Source organism: Sander lucioperca, chromosome 12 (assembly GCF_008315115.2).
Source record: "Sander lucioperca isolate FBNREF2018 chromosome 12, SLUC_FBN_1.2, whole genome shotgun sequence".
NCBI lineage: Eukaryota > Metazoa > Chordata > Actinopteri > Perciformes > Percidae > Sander > Sander lucioperca.
In genome coordinates this window covers 28,127,853-28,141,502 of record NC_050184.1, presented here as the reverse complement: position 1 = coordinate 28,141,502, position 13,650 = coordinate 28,127,853, and the positions used below count along the sequence as shown (strand labels likewise).

Sequence of the window (13,650 nt, the reverse complement as noted above, 5' to 3'; positions counted from 1 at the left end):
TATACTGTATGGGCCAGAATGGGCTTTTTTTTGGGGGGGGGGGGGGGAATTTCATAGTGGGGGGTCTGGGTGTTCTACCCCAGGGGAAGTTTTGAGCATCAACCACTTCATTTCCTGCATTCTGACACACTTTTATGCACCATTTATTTAGCCTATGTGAAGAAGAAAAACACAGATGACAATTCAAAATATATCAAAATTACAATGCAAAATATGTTGTTATGTGTCATTGGGATTTTTAAGTGGGTATATGGAAATCCTGGAGCTTTCTTAGTAGGTATACTGCGTATACCTGCGTATCACGTAGACTACACTGGTTAATACCCCAAACGTTGCATCACCAAATCATAAACAGCAGGCCACAAGTCCCAATACTGTTGAATTACAATGCTTTTAACCAATCAAATTTCTGCCGGTCCTTTTGTAAAAGATACAACAGGATATGTTGGTATAACTGGCAGAAATAAAAAAAACTTATATACAACGAATTTACAGTTTAAAACAGTTAAAGTTACCAAAACCTCAAGAGCTAGAAATGATGTGCTGCTGAAAGCACTGTGACATGGCAGCAATCACTCTTAACATAGTGTGAAATGTAACATTTCAAAATCACCAGAGCACCAGAGACCGTTTGTGCAGTGCCCCGATCTTCAAGCATGCAAAATCATCTACAAACCTCAAACCTCAAAAGCTACAAATCCTTGTTCCGTGGGGATGCCATTATACAATATATGAATATGTGAGATGTAATCCAACCATTGTCATATATATTTTCTTCAAAGATCCAGTCAGATCAGTCCAAAATTACAATCTCAAACTCAGACCGAAGAGCAACTTGCTTGATATAAAAATCCCAGTCCAATGGTGCCTTTTAGAGCTGTATGTTTTTTCCTTGAAGTGTCTGGTGACAGATGCCTCCCAAGGTCTTGAACTTTGGCCCCAAATTATTTAGAAACATCAAATCATCTCCCAGGTTGCTGAGTGACAGGCTATCCAGAGACTGGCATTGGCTGCCCTGTCCCTCGAAGGCATACTCGTAGGGTAGGTACACTGGGTGGTCCACATGTTTTCCATCAATCGTGTGCAATCTCTGTGGGATTGAGAAGGCATCAAAAGATTTCTGGATTACAAAATCGGAACGTTTAAAAAATATATCTGAATATATTATAAATATATATATATAAAGACATTCCAGACGTCCAAATGAGTAATGCTATTCTTTTATTGTTTAAAGCCGATGCAAACAACCTTAAGTGATGTTGTTTTCATCCATGTTATATGCATGAGCATTACTGAAGTTTAATTAAATCCCATTCACTACAAAAGTGTTGCCTGTCCATTTGGTTTTTATCCAAAGTGCTTTACAATTTGCCTCTCATTCACACAAACAGATGCAATGTGCTGGTCTGACCATGGGAGCAATTTGGGGTTCAGTTTCCAGGGACACTTCAACATGTGGATATTAGACAAACTCACCCTGGCGATGTGATCTGTGATCTGGTGATTTGACAGCAGGCTGAGAGAGCGGTTGTATCTTGAAGAGCCTCCCTGTTCAGCGAGAGGAGGACTGTGAGCTCTTGTTCGTAAAATATAATGCACATGTATTGGCTTCAATGCAGAGTTTAGATTCTCTGCCTGAGCCCGAGCCCGACCCGAGCCCGACCGGACCTCGGGTCGGGCTCGGGCCGTTATTTTCCGCCACAATATGTTGTTCATCATTGTTTCTTTTTTTTTACGTTTCTTCATTCGGATCCACTTGGCGATCCGTTCCATTCTAAACAAACAGCGCAGTTTACATGCTTCGTCCTTGTTGTATTATTCGAAACGTTAGCGGCCCACGTATTAAAAAATTGTCGGGTTTAAATCGGGCTCGGGTTCATAATTACAGTTAATGTGTCTGGCCGGGCTGGGCTCGGACACAACGTGCTCGGGCTCGGGCAGGTTCGGGCTTGATTTTTTGGGCCGATCTAAGCTCTACTTCAATGAAGCCCTGAGAGGCAAGGGAAAACTATTGCTTTTCAGGCTCAGTCTCAGTTTTTTCATCTGTCAAAATGGGTGAATTTCTTTCCCAGGCTCATTTTTTCTATGCTTCATTTATTTATTTTTTCTTCTGCGAAAACAGGCTCTTTTTTCCCATCTGTGAATAGCGTTTGCTATACTGATGTTTGGCAATGGCGAACTCTCTTGCTAGCAGGCTAACGTAAGTATAGCTAACACTAACAGCAGATTAGAGCTGATTAAAATACCTTTCTAGCCAAAATAAAGAGCGTTGCATAACTTGCTAACACAAAGTAAATGTTTCCAGGGACACTTCAACATGTGGATATTAGACAAACTCACCCTGGCGATGTGATCTGTGATCTGGTGATTTGACAGCAGGCTGAGAGAGCGGTTGTATCTTGATGAGCCTCCCTGTTCAGCGAGAGGAGGACTGTGAGCTCTTGTTCGTAAAATATAATGCACATGTATTGGCTTCAATGAAGCCCTGAGAGGCAAGGGAAAACTATTACTTTTCAGGCTCAGGCTCAGTTTTTTCATCTGTCAAAATGGGTGAATTTCTTTCCCAGGCTCATTTTTTCTATGCTTCATTTAAAAAAAATATTCTTCTGCGAAAACAGGCTCTTTTTTTCATCTGTGAATAATGTTCGCTATACTAATGTTAGGCAAAGGCAAACTCTCTTGCTAACAGGCTAACGTCAGTGCTAACTCTAGCCAAAACAAAAAGATGGCATTAACATTGCATAACTTGCTAACACAAAGTAAATGTACTTTGTGTTTAGAGTGCATGGATAAATTAAAACACACCTGGAAGAAAACATAAAAGCTTTCAATTCTATTAAGAACAGGACAAGGGGTAGTGGTGCACTTCAGCCTCTCATGGCCGAAATGACTCTGAGCATTACAACAAACACAGAAACAATTTTTTTGAAAAATGAGCCTGAAAAAGAAAGATTTTTTGTTTCTTACTTCCACAGATTCCCACTACTTTTTTATTATTTAATTAACATACTGTATATACATTAGAAAGTGCATACAATGAAAAGTGAAAGATTAAAACATGCTAATTCAATGAAGAGCCCTACTTACCTGGTAGGTGTTCACCCTGTTTGTAGTCCATGTAGAGTACTGAAAATAAGGAAATAAACCGGTTAAGTCTTGTATTTGTTTGTTTAAAAAACACATAGATAGCACTCAGAGAAAGTGTTTTTAAGTTGCAATGTATATAAGTAAGGGCAGACTAAATGATAGAAACACATCTCAACGCTTAAAACACCATCGAGCACAGAAAACAGACTCTCTACAAAGTATCAGAACAATGAGATGCAATGCGATAATAACACAATCATCAGAAAACACGCCAAAAAGGGCACTGCTGTAGTCACTCACCATGGTCTGCCCGCCTTCCTGGCTTCCGAGAGTGTCTCTGTGAGGCTGCATGTCCATTGAAGTCATGGTATAGTTTTTTTGCAGGGGATAAGGTTAATCAGTAAGGTACCAGCTATAGATTTTCAGGTTGTATGTGCATGCACCATTAAACACTGTAATGTCTTGTTAAGAAATTATTATTTCAACCAGTCCTGCTGATGGAGACCTTACTCTAAATTATTGTAATTATTTGTATTGTGAAATTACAAACACACGAATGAGGCTATTTAAAGAGCTGTTACTCACGGCGGGGAGCCCTGAGCTGTCGTACGTAATCCTGTCCTGGGCCATTCTTCGACCAGCCTGAGACATCTAGTTAATAAAAATAAATATTTAGTTGAGCAAAGCAAATTAATGAAGCAACCTTACAAGCAGAGGCAAGTGGAAATGGCATTCTATTTTTGTCTGTGGCATATAACAAAGCCTTTTTATGTTTGAAAAGGGAAATGCAGCCCTAGGAAAAGGAAACCCGTAGGTTCATGAATCCTGTACGGTAAGGCTAAATAACTGAAGTTACATCACTTACATTACATTCAAACAATTTCTTGCACTTATACCTCTCCTGGCCTACCACCAATGTGTATCTCATATTTTAAAGCTACTGTAGTGTTTGGCAGTTAACTGCAGTAAATGTGATCACTACATCCAAAATATATCAAGCAATCCAAGATGTCTTCTTCTAGCGTCATGCTACTGTTTGTAGATACTTGTGTTGCACAATGTTGCACAAACCCTGTAATTCATAACATAACTGTGTCAACAGCTTACATTTTACTTCACATACCTGTCTATCTGTCATCGCCTTGGTTAGAGACACAGAAAAGTAACAAAGTAACCAAATTATAGCTGTCATCCATTTTTCAGCAGGATTAGGAGCTATATTTTTCTTTATGTAGCTCATTTGGTTTCTGTATTGAGGCCTTTTAGAACCTTGCCTTTTCATAAAACACAAAATTGAATTGAAGTGTTTCTGTGTGACAATTTGTTGGCCAAATTCTGCTTTATCATGAACAATGCACAAGTTAAAGGAGCTGATGGGACAATAATGACAATCCACAGGACTTGTAACTCGTTCATGTAACAAATAAATGTGATTGATTAATAGAAATTGCACATGCACACTGACTGGGCAAGAGAGGTGAAGTACCTGCATGGTGCCAAGTTTTAGGCCATCTGTCACAGCCACACTGTTTCTAGGTGTCAGGAGCAGAGTGGGCTCAGCCTGGCAGAGAAGAGAGAGAAAAAATAGGTTAGACCCCTCCCATAAAATTGGGTGTGATTGGTGGAGTAATATAGCCTACTTACTAGTTTGGCATTGCCAGACCTTCCTCCACAGCGCTGCGGAGGAAGGTCTGGCTAGTCCACACAGCATTCCGGCATGAGAGAAAAACGTGCTCTGGTTTATTGGTATTTCTATAAACCAATCACAATTGTCATGGGTGGCGCTAGGCGCCGGACGGAGCCCTGGTGCCGCTGCAAAATAGCCTCAGGTAGGAACTTATTTTGGTGGAACGTGTTTATGTTCAAAAGTTGTTTTAGTCGAGAAAACTCAGATTCTAGCGAGCTGTCTGGATTTACCCTGCAGAGATCTGAGGAGCAGTTAACCATAGTCCTCATAAATCGACGGGAGTTTAAAATTCCAACACAAAGAAAGTGGAAGGTAACGGACATCCGGCTGAAAAGAGTGAAATCCGGTGGAATTTCCGGCGGCACCGGAGCAATCCGAGCTGGAGCGACGTGGATATAGACTACATACTTAATTACGTCTTACTCCCTCTAATATGCACACAACCAACACACCTTGCATTCGGAGCCCCCTGCTTCTTGGTTGTACTTGATGAGGGTCTGGTTGCCCTCATCCTCCACCATGGGCATGGGCTTCGCCCTACCTCCACACTGACATATAAAGAGGAGGAGCAGTACTGCAGACACACATAAAAATAACACTGTTGAGAATGCAGCATGTGCAATCTGTTTTCAAACTGTCACATAATTGCCACAGGCTATGGTGGCCTAAATCAACCAGTAAAATAAAGCCGGGGAGGGGCAGTGAAAGAGCAGCTTTTGCGCCTTCCTCATTACCACCCTTGATGTGCCCAAACTGCTCCTGTGAAGCTGCTCAGTGGCCAACAGACAGGACTGTGGTTGTACTAGGTAGCTTCCAGGTGTGACTGTGTGGAACTGTGTGACTGTGGTCAGGGCGTGCCTAAAAAAGGGAGCCTTGCTCACAGCTAAACTTTCTTGAACAAATAAATGTTACATATACAGTATGTATGGCTTAAAATGATAGGTCATATACAGGAGTGAAGCTACCATGCATAGATAAAATAAGTTATGACAGGCGTATAAGTTACGCCTGTGCACCAACTCCAATCCACAAATTTAGTTTTACACAGAATTATTTTGATCCGAAGGAGATCTAAGAAATGTAAAAAAAAAAAAAAGTATTGTAAAAAAATCAATCTTGTAATGGATAAATCAATTTGATTGGTTTGTTTTATTAATATATAAATAGTATTATATTTGTAAATGTCTGATAAATTGCATTAATATTCTCCTACACAGTATTATATTTATGTGTTAACAAGACATTGTAGTTCTACAGTGTCACCTTGTGGTCTGTTCTGCTTTTATTTTGAAAAGGGCCGTTTTCTTCTTCTGATGTTTTTGTGATGCTAAACTTCCTGCTACTCTCTCTTCACAATGTGGTGCTCACGCATCGTCAGAGGAACGGTAAAAACTTGTAAACACATTAGTTATTTATCATGTTCATCCATTTGAATCCTGTAAAGAAAGAGTTTACATTTTGATTTACTTTATTATTTTTGTATTGTTCGTACCTGTTATTTCTAAGAGCTCTGAACTGTGAGGGTGTATCGAGCTAGAGAGCATGCTAGCCGATGGAGGAAACTCTTTGATTAGCGCCCTTGGAGAGCGGAATGAGGTATGAAGGAAAAATGTGTGGAGTGTGTATTATTATCATAGACATTATATAAGAATGGACCAACAGATCCCGTTGCTCTGGACGGAGACCAGTGAAGGCCATTAGAAGCACTTTTCCGGTGAGCGCTGAGCGTTACTGCGCAGCCTCCAACTGAGAGAGACAACGTAAATGTGACGTGAGCAGCCTGTCTGAAAGTTGTAAGTCTTCTGGTAGCTGTGCCAAGAGAAATCTCAATCATTCCCAATCTTACAGAGACGGAGAGCGTAGGTATATGTAAGGAGATAACATGGGCACAGGCTAATTACTGCTAACTAAAATGCTAGTTAACATTAGTAATTAAACTTAAACAGCTAATGTAAGTCGAAACTGCCTGCGAGCTTCTCCTGTACTATACTGTAATTTCTCTACTATGCGACAGTAAGTCGCGTGGTTATGACACAATTGTTAGCCTATTTTTACAAAAACATCTGCTACGGAGCCATAACGTGAGGTACAAGGTAATGGAGCCTTTTATACATTGTCGTGTTTCTTTAGAAATAAACAATGGACAAATAAAGTCTTTAAACGCTTCAGATGTAAAGTTATTCGAGTGACGTCAAAATGAATGGCAGTCAATGGAATGCTAACGGGGGGTGAGTGCTTATTAGCATCAAAATGGCACCATAGGAGGTTTGGGTTGTGAGGAGATGCTTACCCCCTTGAGATTATTATCAGAAGGGATTTTGTTTAAGGAAAAGAGAATGTCATTACTTCATTTGTTTATGGGATAATTGCACATGCCATCAAGATAAAAGCAATATATTCTTTCTGTGAACAATTATAATATATTGTATTTCATTTAAAAGAAGCATGTGATATTTTGTCATAATAGCTTAAAAACATTTCATTTCATATTTCATATTGGTTATTAGTTAAAATGTTAAAATGATTTGTATTGGGTGTAAACATGATTTAATATGTGAACATGATTTATGTGCGAATTATTTGTGAAACTACATAGAAGCATTTTGTATTTCTTCTGTTTTATTCTGCAGTTTTCACGGTGTTTATGGTGCTTATGGTGCATGGTGCTCGTTGAGAGGAAGAAATAAACCGACACCCGTTTGAAACTCTCTGCGTTTTTGATCAATAAATCCAAGGGGCCGCTACAATATTAAATCCTCACATCCCCCACCTCTCTATTAGTTGAATGATTACAATCATGACAATTTTATTTTCTTAGAGAAGTGGATTTGCATCTAACTAACTTGCTACTAAAAAGGGTCACTGCAAGTTTATGGAGCATAAGCTTTATGGTTTTGTTTATGTTGCCAGTGATTGCCATACTCACACAAAAATAATAGGAGTCCTAAAAGGAGTAGTCCAATGCCCGCTGACCCAAGGCTGGATGAGGACGGCACTTTGCTACGACAAACATCTCCCTCTCCGCAGTCACACACTATCACTTTCAAAGTATCACGTCCAATCGAGCTCTGTTGGTCTTGAATCACCAGGGGCACTGAGTAGTTACCATAAGCAAGTGTCGTCAGGCTAACAAGCCCACCTTCCTTACCTGGGGAAGGAAAGAGAGGTGTAAAGTGGCTCTTCGATTTCAACAACTTTGTATTTTTTTGTAAGCAGTGTTTGCAAATATGTACTAACCAAAGGCAGGGTCTAGTTTCCATCGCTGCGTCAGAGTTTTGTCATCACCCCCCAGGGAGAAGGCGAAGGGTCCACTGTAAGGATCAGCGTCTGTGTCGTTGGCAGACACCATGACCATGTTGCCCTTGTTTCCACACATAATGAGCTCTTTATTGACCAGCTTGGGCACGTTGTCGTTGATATCTCTGAGGTGGACCAGGACAGTGCATGTACCCGTGGCTGGAGGTTCACCTTGGTAACCAAAGCAAAGCCAAAAAAAACTTTTTTAATTTACCAGTGGACAAAATGATCTAGCTTGTGTATGATTAGAAAATACAGTAGGGCTCCTTCATACCATTATCTTTAGCACCGACGATTATTTTGTAAATGCCTTTGTCATCAACAAAGGGTGACTCTCTGTCCATCTTCTTAGTTGTTGTGAGTGTTCCTGTTTTCTCATCAATGGTCACCCAGCCAGCTGGATCTTTTATTATCATATGCCTTATCAAAGGAGGAGAACGTATTACCTGAAAGCACTGAATTGCAGCTGCTGAAAACCAAATGTGTGGCTTTGTTGTGTGCCACAATCAAAATAGTAGAGGTACTACACAAGTACAAGTTGAAGTAACTATTTATTTTATACGTATGCCAGTTAATTTATCACATAATTTCCATTAAGAAGTTTCATGTTATATTTGCAATTAGGGCCCCGACAAATCCATCGATGGTTAGGTTATTGCTGGTCTGACTTACCGAATGTGCAGTGCGGGTATAAAGCCTGACATGCACCAGACATTATCCACCCCTTCCACTATCTCCGCTATCTATTTTGTAAGGGCACTGTCAATGCTTCCGGGCTTTGAGCACCACCAAAGATGATTGTGATTGGTTTAAATAAACACAAAAAACCCAGAGCACTTTTTCCCCCTATTCGAGAATGTTAATTTAGTGCATCCAGACCATACTTAGGTCTGGCAATGGTTCTTGCAGATTGATCAAGATTGGGATATGGATATCTGCTGGCCAATACTAAACTGGCAGTATTAAAATACCAAAGATATATTTAGAAACAGTGTCACCATTATAGAATTTGTCCCCTGAGAGCCCTGAGAATTTTAGTTTTTCAATGATAAAATGTTCCACTCATTCCACATTTTGGTCAAAATTATTTGACAACCAAATTGATCAAAGTGTTTGGTTATGATATGCATTTATGTAAAAAAAACAAAACGGATATTAGACAATTGATTGTGCTAAGATTTTTTTTTAAACTCTCAAATGTTGATATCGGCAACTGCCTGAAAAATCCAGCATTGTCTCTATCCACAATGTGTTAATGAGTGCAGCGAGCAGCAGCAGTCCTACAGTATGTAGACACCAACCTGATTTGGGATTCGTCTGAGTCAACATCTTTCACTTTTGGAGTGAACAGCACCTTTCCTGGCACCTCCTCTTCTTTCTGGTACACAACAAATGGATCTTTCTCATAGTTAGGTGGGTCATTGGCATCTATCACTTTTATTGTGATATTTACTGTATCTGGAGGTGGGCCGGCGCCACCAGTTGATTTAGATTTACAAACAAATAAAGGTTCCTCATTCGCTACTCCGACCCGCAGGGTTGTAGTAGTTGTCACCTCGAAATCCTTTCCCTGGAAAAAACACACAAGTAAGGTCAGTACTGGTGCAGCTGCTGTTTATGAAAAAAAAAGAAAACTGTGTTGGACTTTCAGCTTGGCCCTCTGTAAATTAATGAAGATTTTTATTAGCGTCAAAAAGCAAAATTACCTTGATGACACTCAGAATACCCTCATTAGTTGCGGGGTCAGTTTCAATTTTGTAGTTTCCTTCCTGATTCCCTTCAATGAAGTAGTATTTTGCACGCCAGCCAGGAGTTTTAGGAGTGTCTTTGTCGTCTACCGCAATTCTCAAAATGTCGTCCTTGATGACTGATTCTAACACCTCACCTTGGTACTGGAAAGGCATAACAGTTTCATCTCTAACATCATACATCACACTAAAAAGCTATTTCATTAATAACAATAATAATAATAATTTTAATAATAGTAAAAAATCAGTGCCTTTTTCTCCTTGAATGTCGGTGGATGACTGTTTGAGTCAACAACATTGAGAGTAACAACAGCAGTAGAGGAAAGGGACGGGCTTCCATGATCTTTTGCTTCAACAGTAACTTCATACTTCTTTACTTTCTGAAAACATAAGAAGATGATATTTTAGATAATATATTGACAAGTCAGTATGTGTGCATGTGGTGTACCTGCCGCTGCCCACCTAATGTAGGTGCAGTAAGTCACTGAGACTCACATCGTAGTCAAAACATCCTGTAAAGGTGAGCTGGGCCATTCCGTCATTCATCATCTTCAAATCAATCTTGGGCTCTGCTGGGGTCTGTTTAACCACTCTGATGGTGATTTCAGAGTTAGGTGTATTCGTCTCATCTCTGTCCATGACCTTCAGCTGCACTGGCAAGAACCCTTTAAGAAGTTAAGGAAAGGTAGCAAAGGAGAGTGAATGTGTGATAGAAAAAAGGAAGTGGGGAAATTGGAGAGAAAGTGCACAGTAAGAGACAGGATGAAAGATGCACCCTAGGTTTGACATTATTTTGATACATCTCTGTTTAACCCTCTAGATGTTGTGAGAACTCACTATTCATTGTTTTCATTTGTCAGCTGGCAGAAAATGTGCATACTTATGCAACTGTATACTCACCCTCTTCTGTATTTTCCTTCACTTCCACATTCGTAGGAAGATCGATAAATGTCGGCGCGTTGTCATTGATGTCCTTTATTTGTATATCAAAAGCTAGTCTCTTGTCTATTTCTTTGCGAGTCTTTTTGCTTAAGATGTCAAACGTGATCTGTGGGTAGAGGTACTCATGTTAAATGATTTTTAATGGTTAAAAATCCACATCATCAATGGACTTGGTAATGCAGTATTAGCTCACTTTGAAAAGATCGATTTCCTCTCTGTCGATACGTTGATGGACATAGACGAGTCCGGTACTTTCATTGATGGAGAACACTCCTTCAATCAAATTACCGGTCGCACTCTTTACACTGATACGGTAGATTTGCCCCTCCTGATCCGTCTGGTCATTATACATCTAGTGTCAAGATACAAACCATTGAGCTGTTATTGTTTGAATGTTTGACCAAGCCAGGATTTTGAGCTGCCACACTGATTGGTAATTTATTTTACAAAATTATGTTCTCACCTTTGCAATTTCTTTGGGGAATGGCCCTTTATTTTCCTCTATTATTTCAATCGTAGACAAAACCCACCTTCTTTTGGAACGCACCAAAAGCTCCTGTTGAAAATGGAATGAAGATCAAGCATACAATTCATACAATTCTTACTTTCTTTTTTAATCAAAACATTTAGATTTGCATGTCCAAGCATGAAGCAGTTACCCGCTTGTCACGCCTGATGTTGTAGCCTTGTCGAGACTCCGTGAGGGCTGTTAATGCAACCTACAACAGAAAAATGGCTTTTAAAGAGAGTCCCAACAAACATCAATTTACCATACCAACTGTAGAGTTTAGATTCTCGGCCCAAGCCCGAGCCTGGGCTCGGGCCGTTATTTTCCGCCACATCCTCAGGCCGGGCTGGGCGGACGATCAAGCAATTTTTTTTTTTTTTTTTATCCATTACCTTATTATCCTATTTGGGTGGGGAGATAGCTATGCCATAATCAGAAATATTATAAATCTATATATATGCTATATAAAGGTAACAAATGTGTACAAAAGTTAGGCTGCAGTTACAAAATGCAGCACGTGTCATGCGCGGAGTCTCCTCCTCTCGCACGCATCACACCGGGAGCTTGAAGATGTAAAGAAAAAAGAAAAACAGGAGAATTAACTTTGAGCAAGTGTGGAGGAAAGTCGGAGGTATGGAAGCAGTTTAAACAAGTCGTGGGCAGTGACAACAATATGTTGTTCATCATTGTTTCTTTTTTTAACGTTTCTTCATTCAGATCCATTTGCGATCCGTTCCATTCTGAATAAACAAACAGCGCAGTTTACAGGCTTCGTCCTTGTTGCATTATTCTAAACAGATTTCTGCAGTTCAAACAACTCTGAATTGTAGTTGAGAACGTCATTTATAACGGCCCACGTATTAAAAAATTGTCGGGTTTAAATCGGGCTCGGGCTCATAATTACAGTTAATGTGTCGGGCCGGGCCGGGCTCGGACGCAACGTGCTCGGGCTCGGGTAGGGTCGGGCTTGATTTTTTGGGCCGATCTAAGCTCTAATCCACTGATCCTGTTTCATGAGGAGCTGGAGAGAAATCCAGCATGCATGCAAGAGGTGGGGTACACACCCTGTCAGGTTGCTTTTCCACCAAATTGGAAACCCACATAGAAACACCTTCACCTGTACAACTTAGAGCCCATTCATCTAACCTGTATGTTTTTTTGGCTGTGGGAGGAAGCCAGTGCAACCAACCAATTACTTTTAATTTGACTTAGAGCAGTAGTGCACCATGTAGGCTATGGTACATAATCACAGTAATAGCACTGAGAAAATAACACTAATTTAGATTTCATCAGTCTTACAAACAGCCCCTATGAAGGCAATTGTAGAAATTCTAATGGAAAAATATCTAACAAAACAATACAAATCAAGTAATAGCAAATCATGTGAGTCACTACACTTATTATCTATGATTTTTAGGGGTATTCGTTTTTTAAGGGCGAGACAGAAACAAAGGTATTCCGCATCCACACACCTGAATGCCATAGTAAATTTATTTAGGCACTGGGAGCAAATGATTCACAGCCAAGTCCCTCTGAACTTAACTGCTTTATAACTAAGTACTTTTAAAAATTAAGGTATATGCATGTAGAGATTCCGTGCTGTTTTTTAAAAGTTAACAAGTAATCACAAGCTCTCAAGACAAATAGTTTGTGCTGAAAATAACCAAGCATTCACTTTGTTTTTAAATATTAACCAAATATCTGCTTGTTAAAACAGCATGATGCCTTGTTATAACTGTAGATATTGGTAGAATGTCATACCTACCAACAGAAGCAGGGAAATGTTCTTCATCTTGGTCCACTCTGCGTGATATCCTCCGTGGGAGTACTCCAAAAGTCAAAGGTAGCTTGTATAAGAGTGCACAGACGACAGCCCACAATGCCTGCAGGCAGCAGGTTGACTGACTGCAATTAACAAAGGGCTTGTTCATTCGTGCAGTCATGTGATCTGTCAAATGCAGTCTATGTACATACAATTTGTGTGTAGGACAAGATCAGTAGGAGCTGTACTTTATGTATACTTACCTGTGCACTATCTTCATTATGTACAACATATTTTGTGAGGGAGTGTTTTAGTTCATACGATATTGTGGACTTTCTGGCTGTGCTGAGAAATAGCTCGGCTCAGGTGTACTCCCCTCCAGCTATATAGCTCAAGTTACCGTGTATTATTTATGTCTGGCCTACATCACATGCAAATGTAGTTCAATTTCATAGGTCCTTTGAGTTTTAGATAAAGTGACTGAAATGTCATTTTAAACCCACTGGTACAGTATACGTCACTCTCACACTCATTGAACCAGCTGTCAGTCGCGTACATTCGGTACAGTTTGTTCTTTTCCACATGCATATTCCCATACACGTACTGGCTATAGGCGTCA

General features: G+C 40.0%; 1 protein-coding gene across 5 annotated transcripts; it reads right to left on the bottom strand.

Moving 5' to 3' along the window:
- Nucleotides 1-346: 346 nt before the first annotated feature.
- cdh26.1 (cadherin 26, tandem duplicate 1) lies at nucleotides 347-13,239 on the bottom strand. 5 transcript variants are annotated; one of them, XM_031316357.2, is made up of 20 exons: nucleotides 13,035-13,237; nucleotides 11,421-11,480; nucleotides 11,225-11,317; nucleotides 10,955-11,113; nucleotides 10,720-10,867; nucleotides 10,315-10,484; nucleotides 10,071-10,199; nucleotides 9,778-9,963; nucleotides 9,373-9,641; nucleotides 8,346-8,491; nucleotides 8,012-8,242; nucleotides 7,701-7,922; nucleotides 5,227-5,348; nucleotides 4,574-4,648; nucleotides 3,673-3,738; nucleotides 3,388-3,462; nucleotides 3,088-3,126; nucleotides 2,341-2,412; nucleotides 1,477-1,548; nucleotides 347-1,090 (listed from the first exon to the last, which is right to left on the bottom strand). In XM_031316357.2, exons 1-20 carry the CDS (start codon nucleotides 13,059-13,061, stop codon nucleotides 872-874), a joined length of 2,580 nt encoding a protein of 859 aa, XP_031172217.1. In that variant the 5' UTR covers nucleotides 13,062-13,237; the 3' UTR covers nucleotides 347-871. The 5 variants fall into 5 exon arrangements, with proteins under 5 accessions (XP_031172217.1, XP_031172220.1, XP_031172219.1 ...); XM_031316360.2 differs by lacking the exon at nucleotides 7,701-7,922 and having other exon boundaries at nucleotides 13,035-13,239; XM_031316359.2 differs by lacking the exon at nucleotides 1,477-1,548.
- Nucleotides 13,240-13,650: the final 411 nt, after the last annotated feature.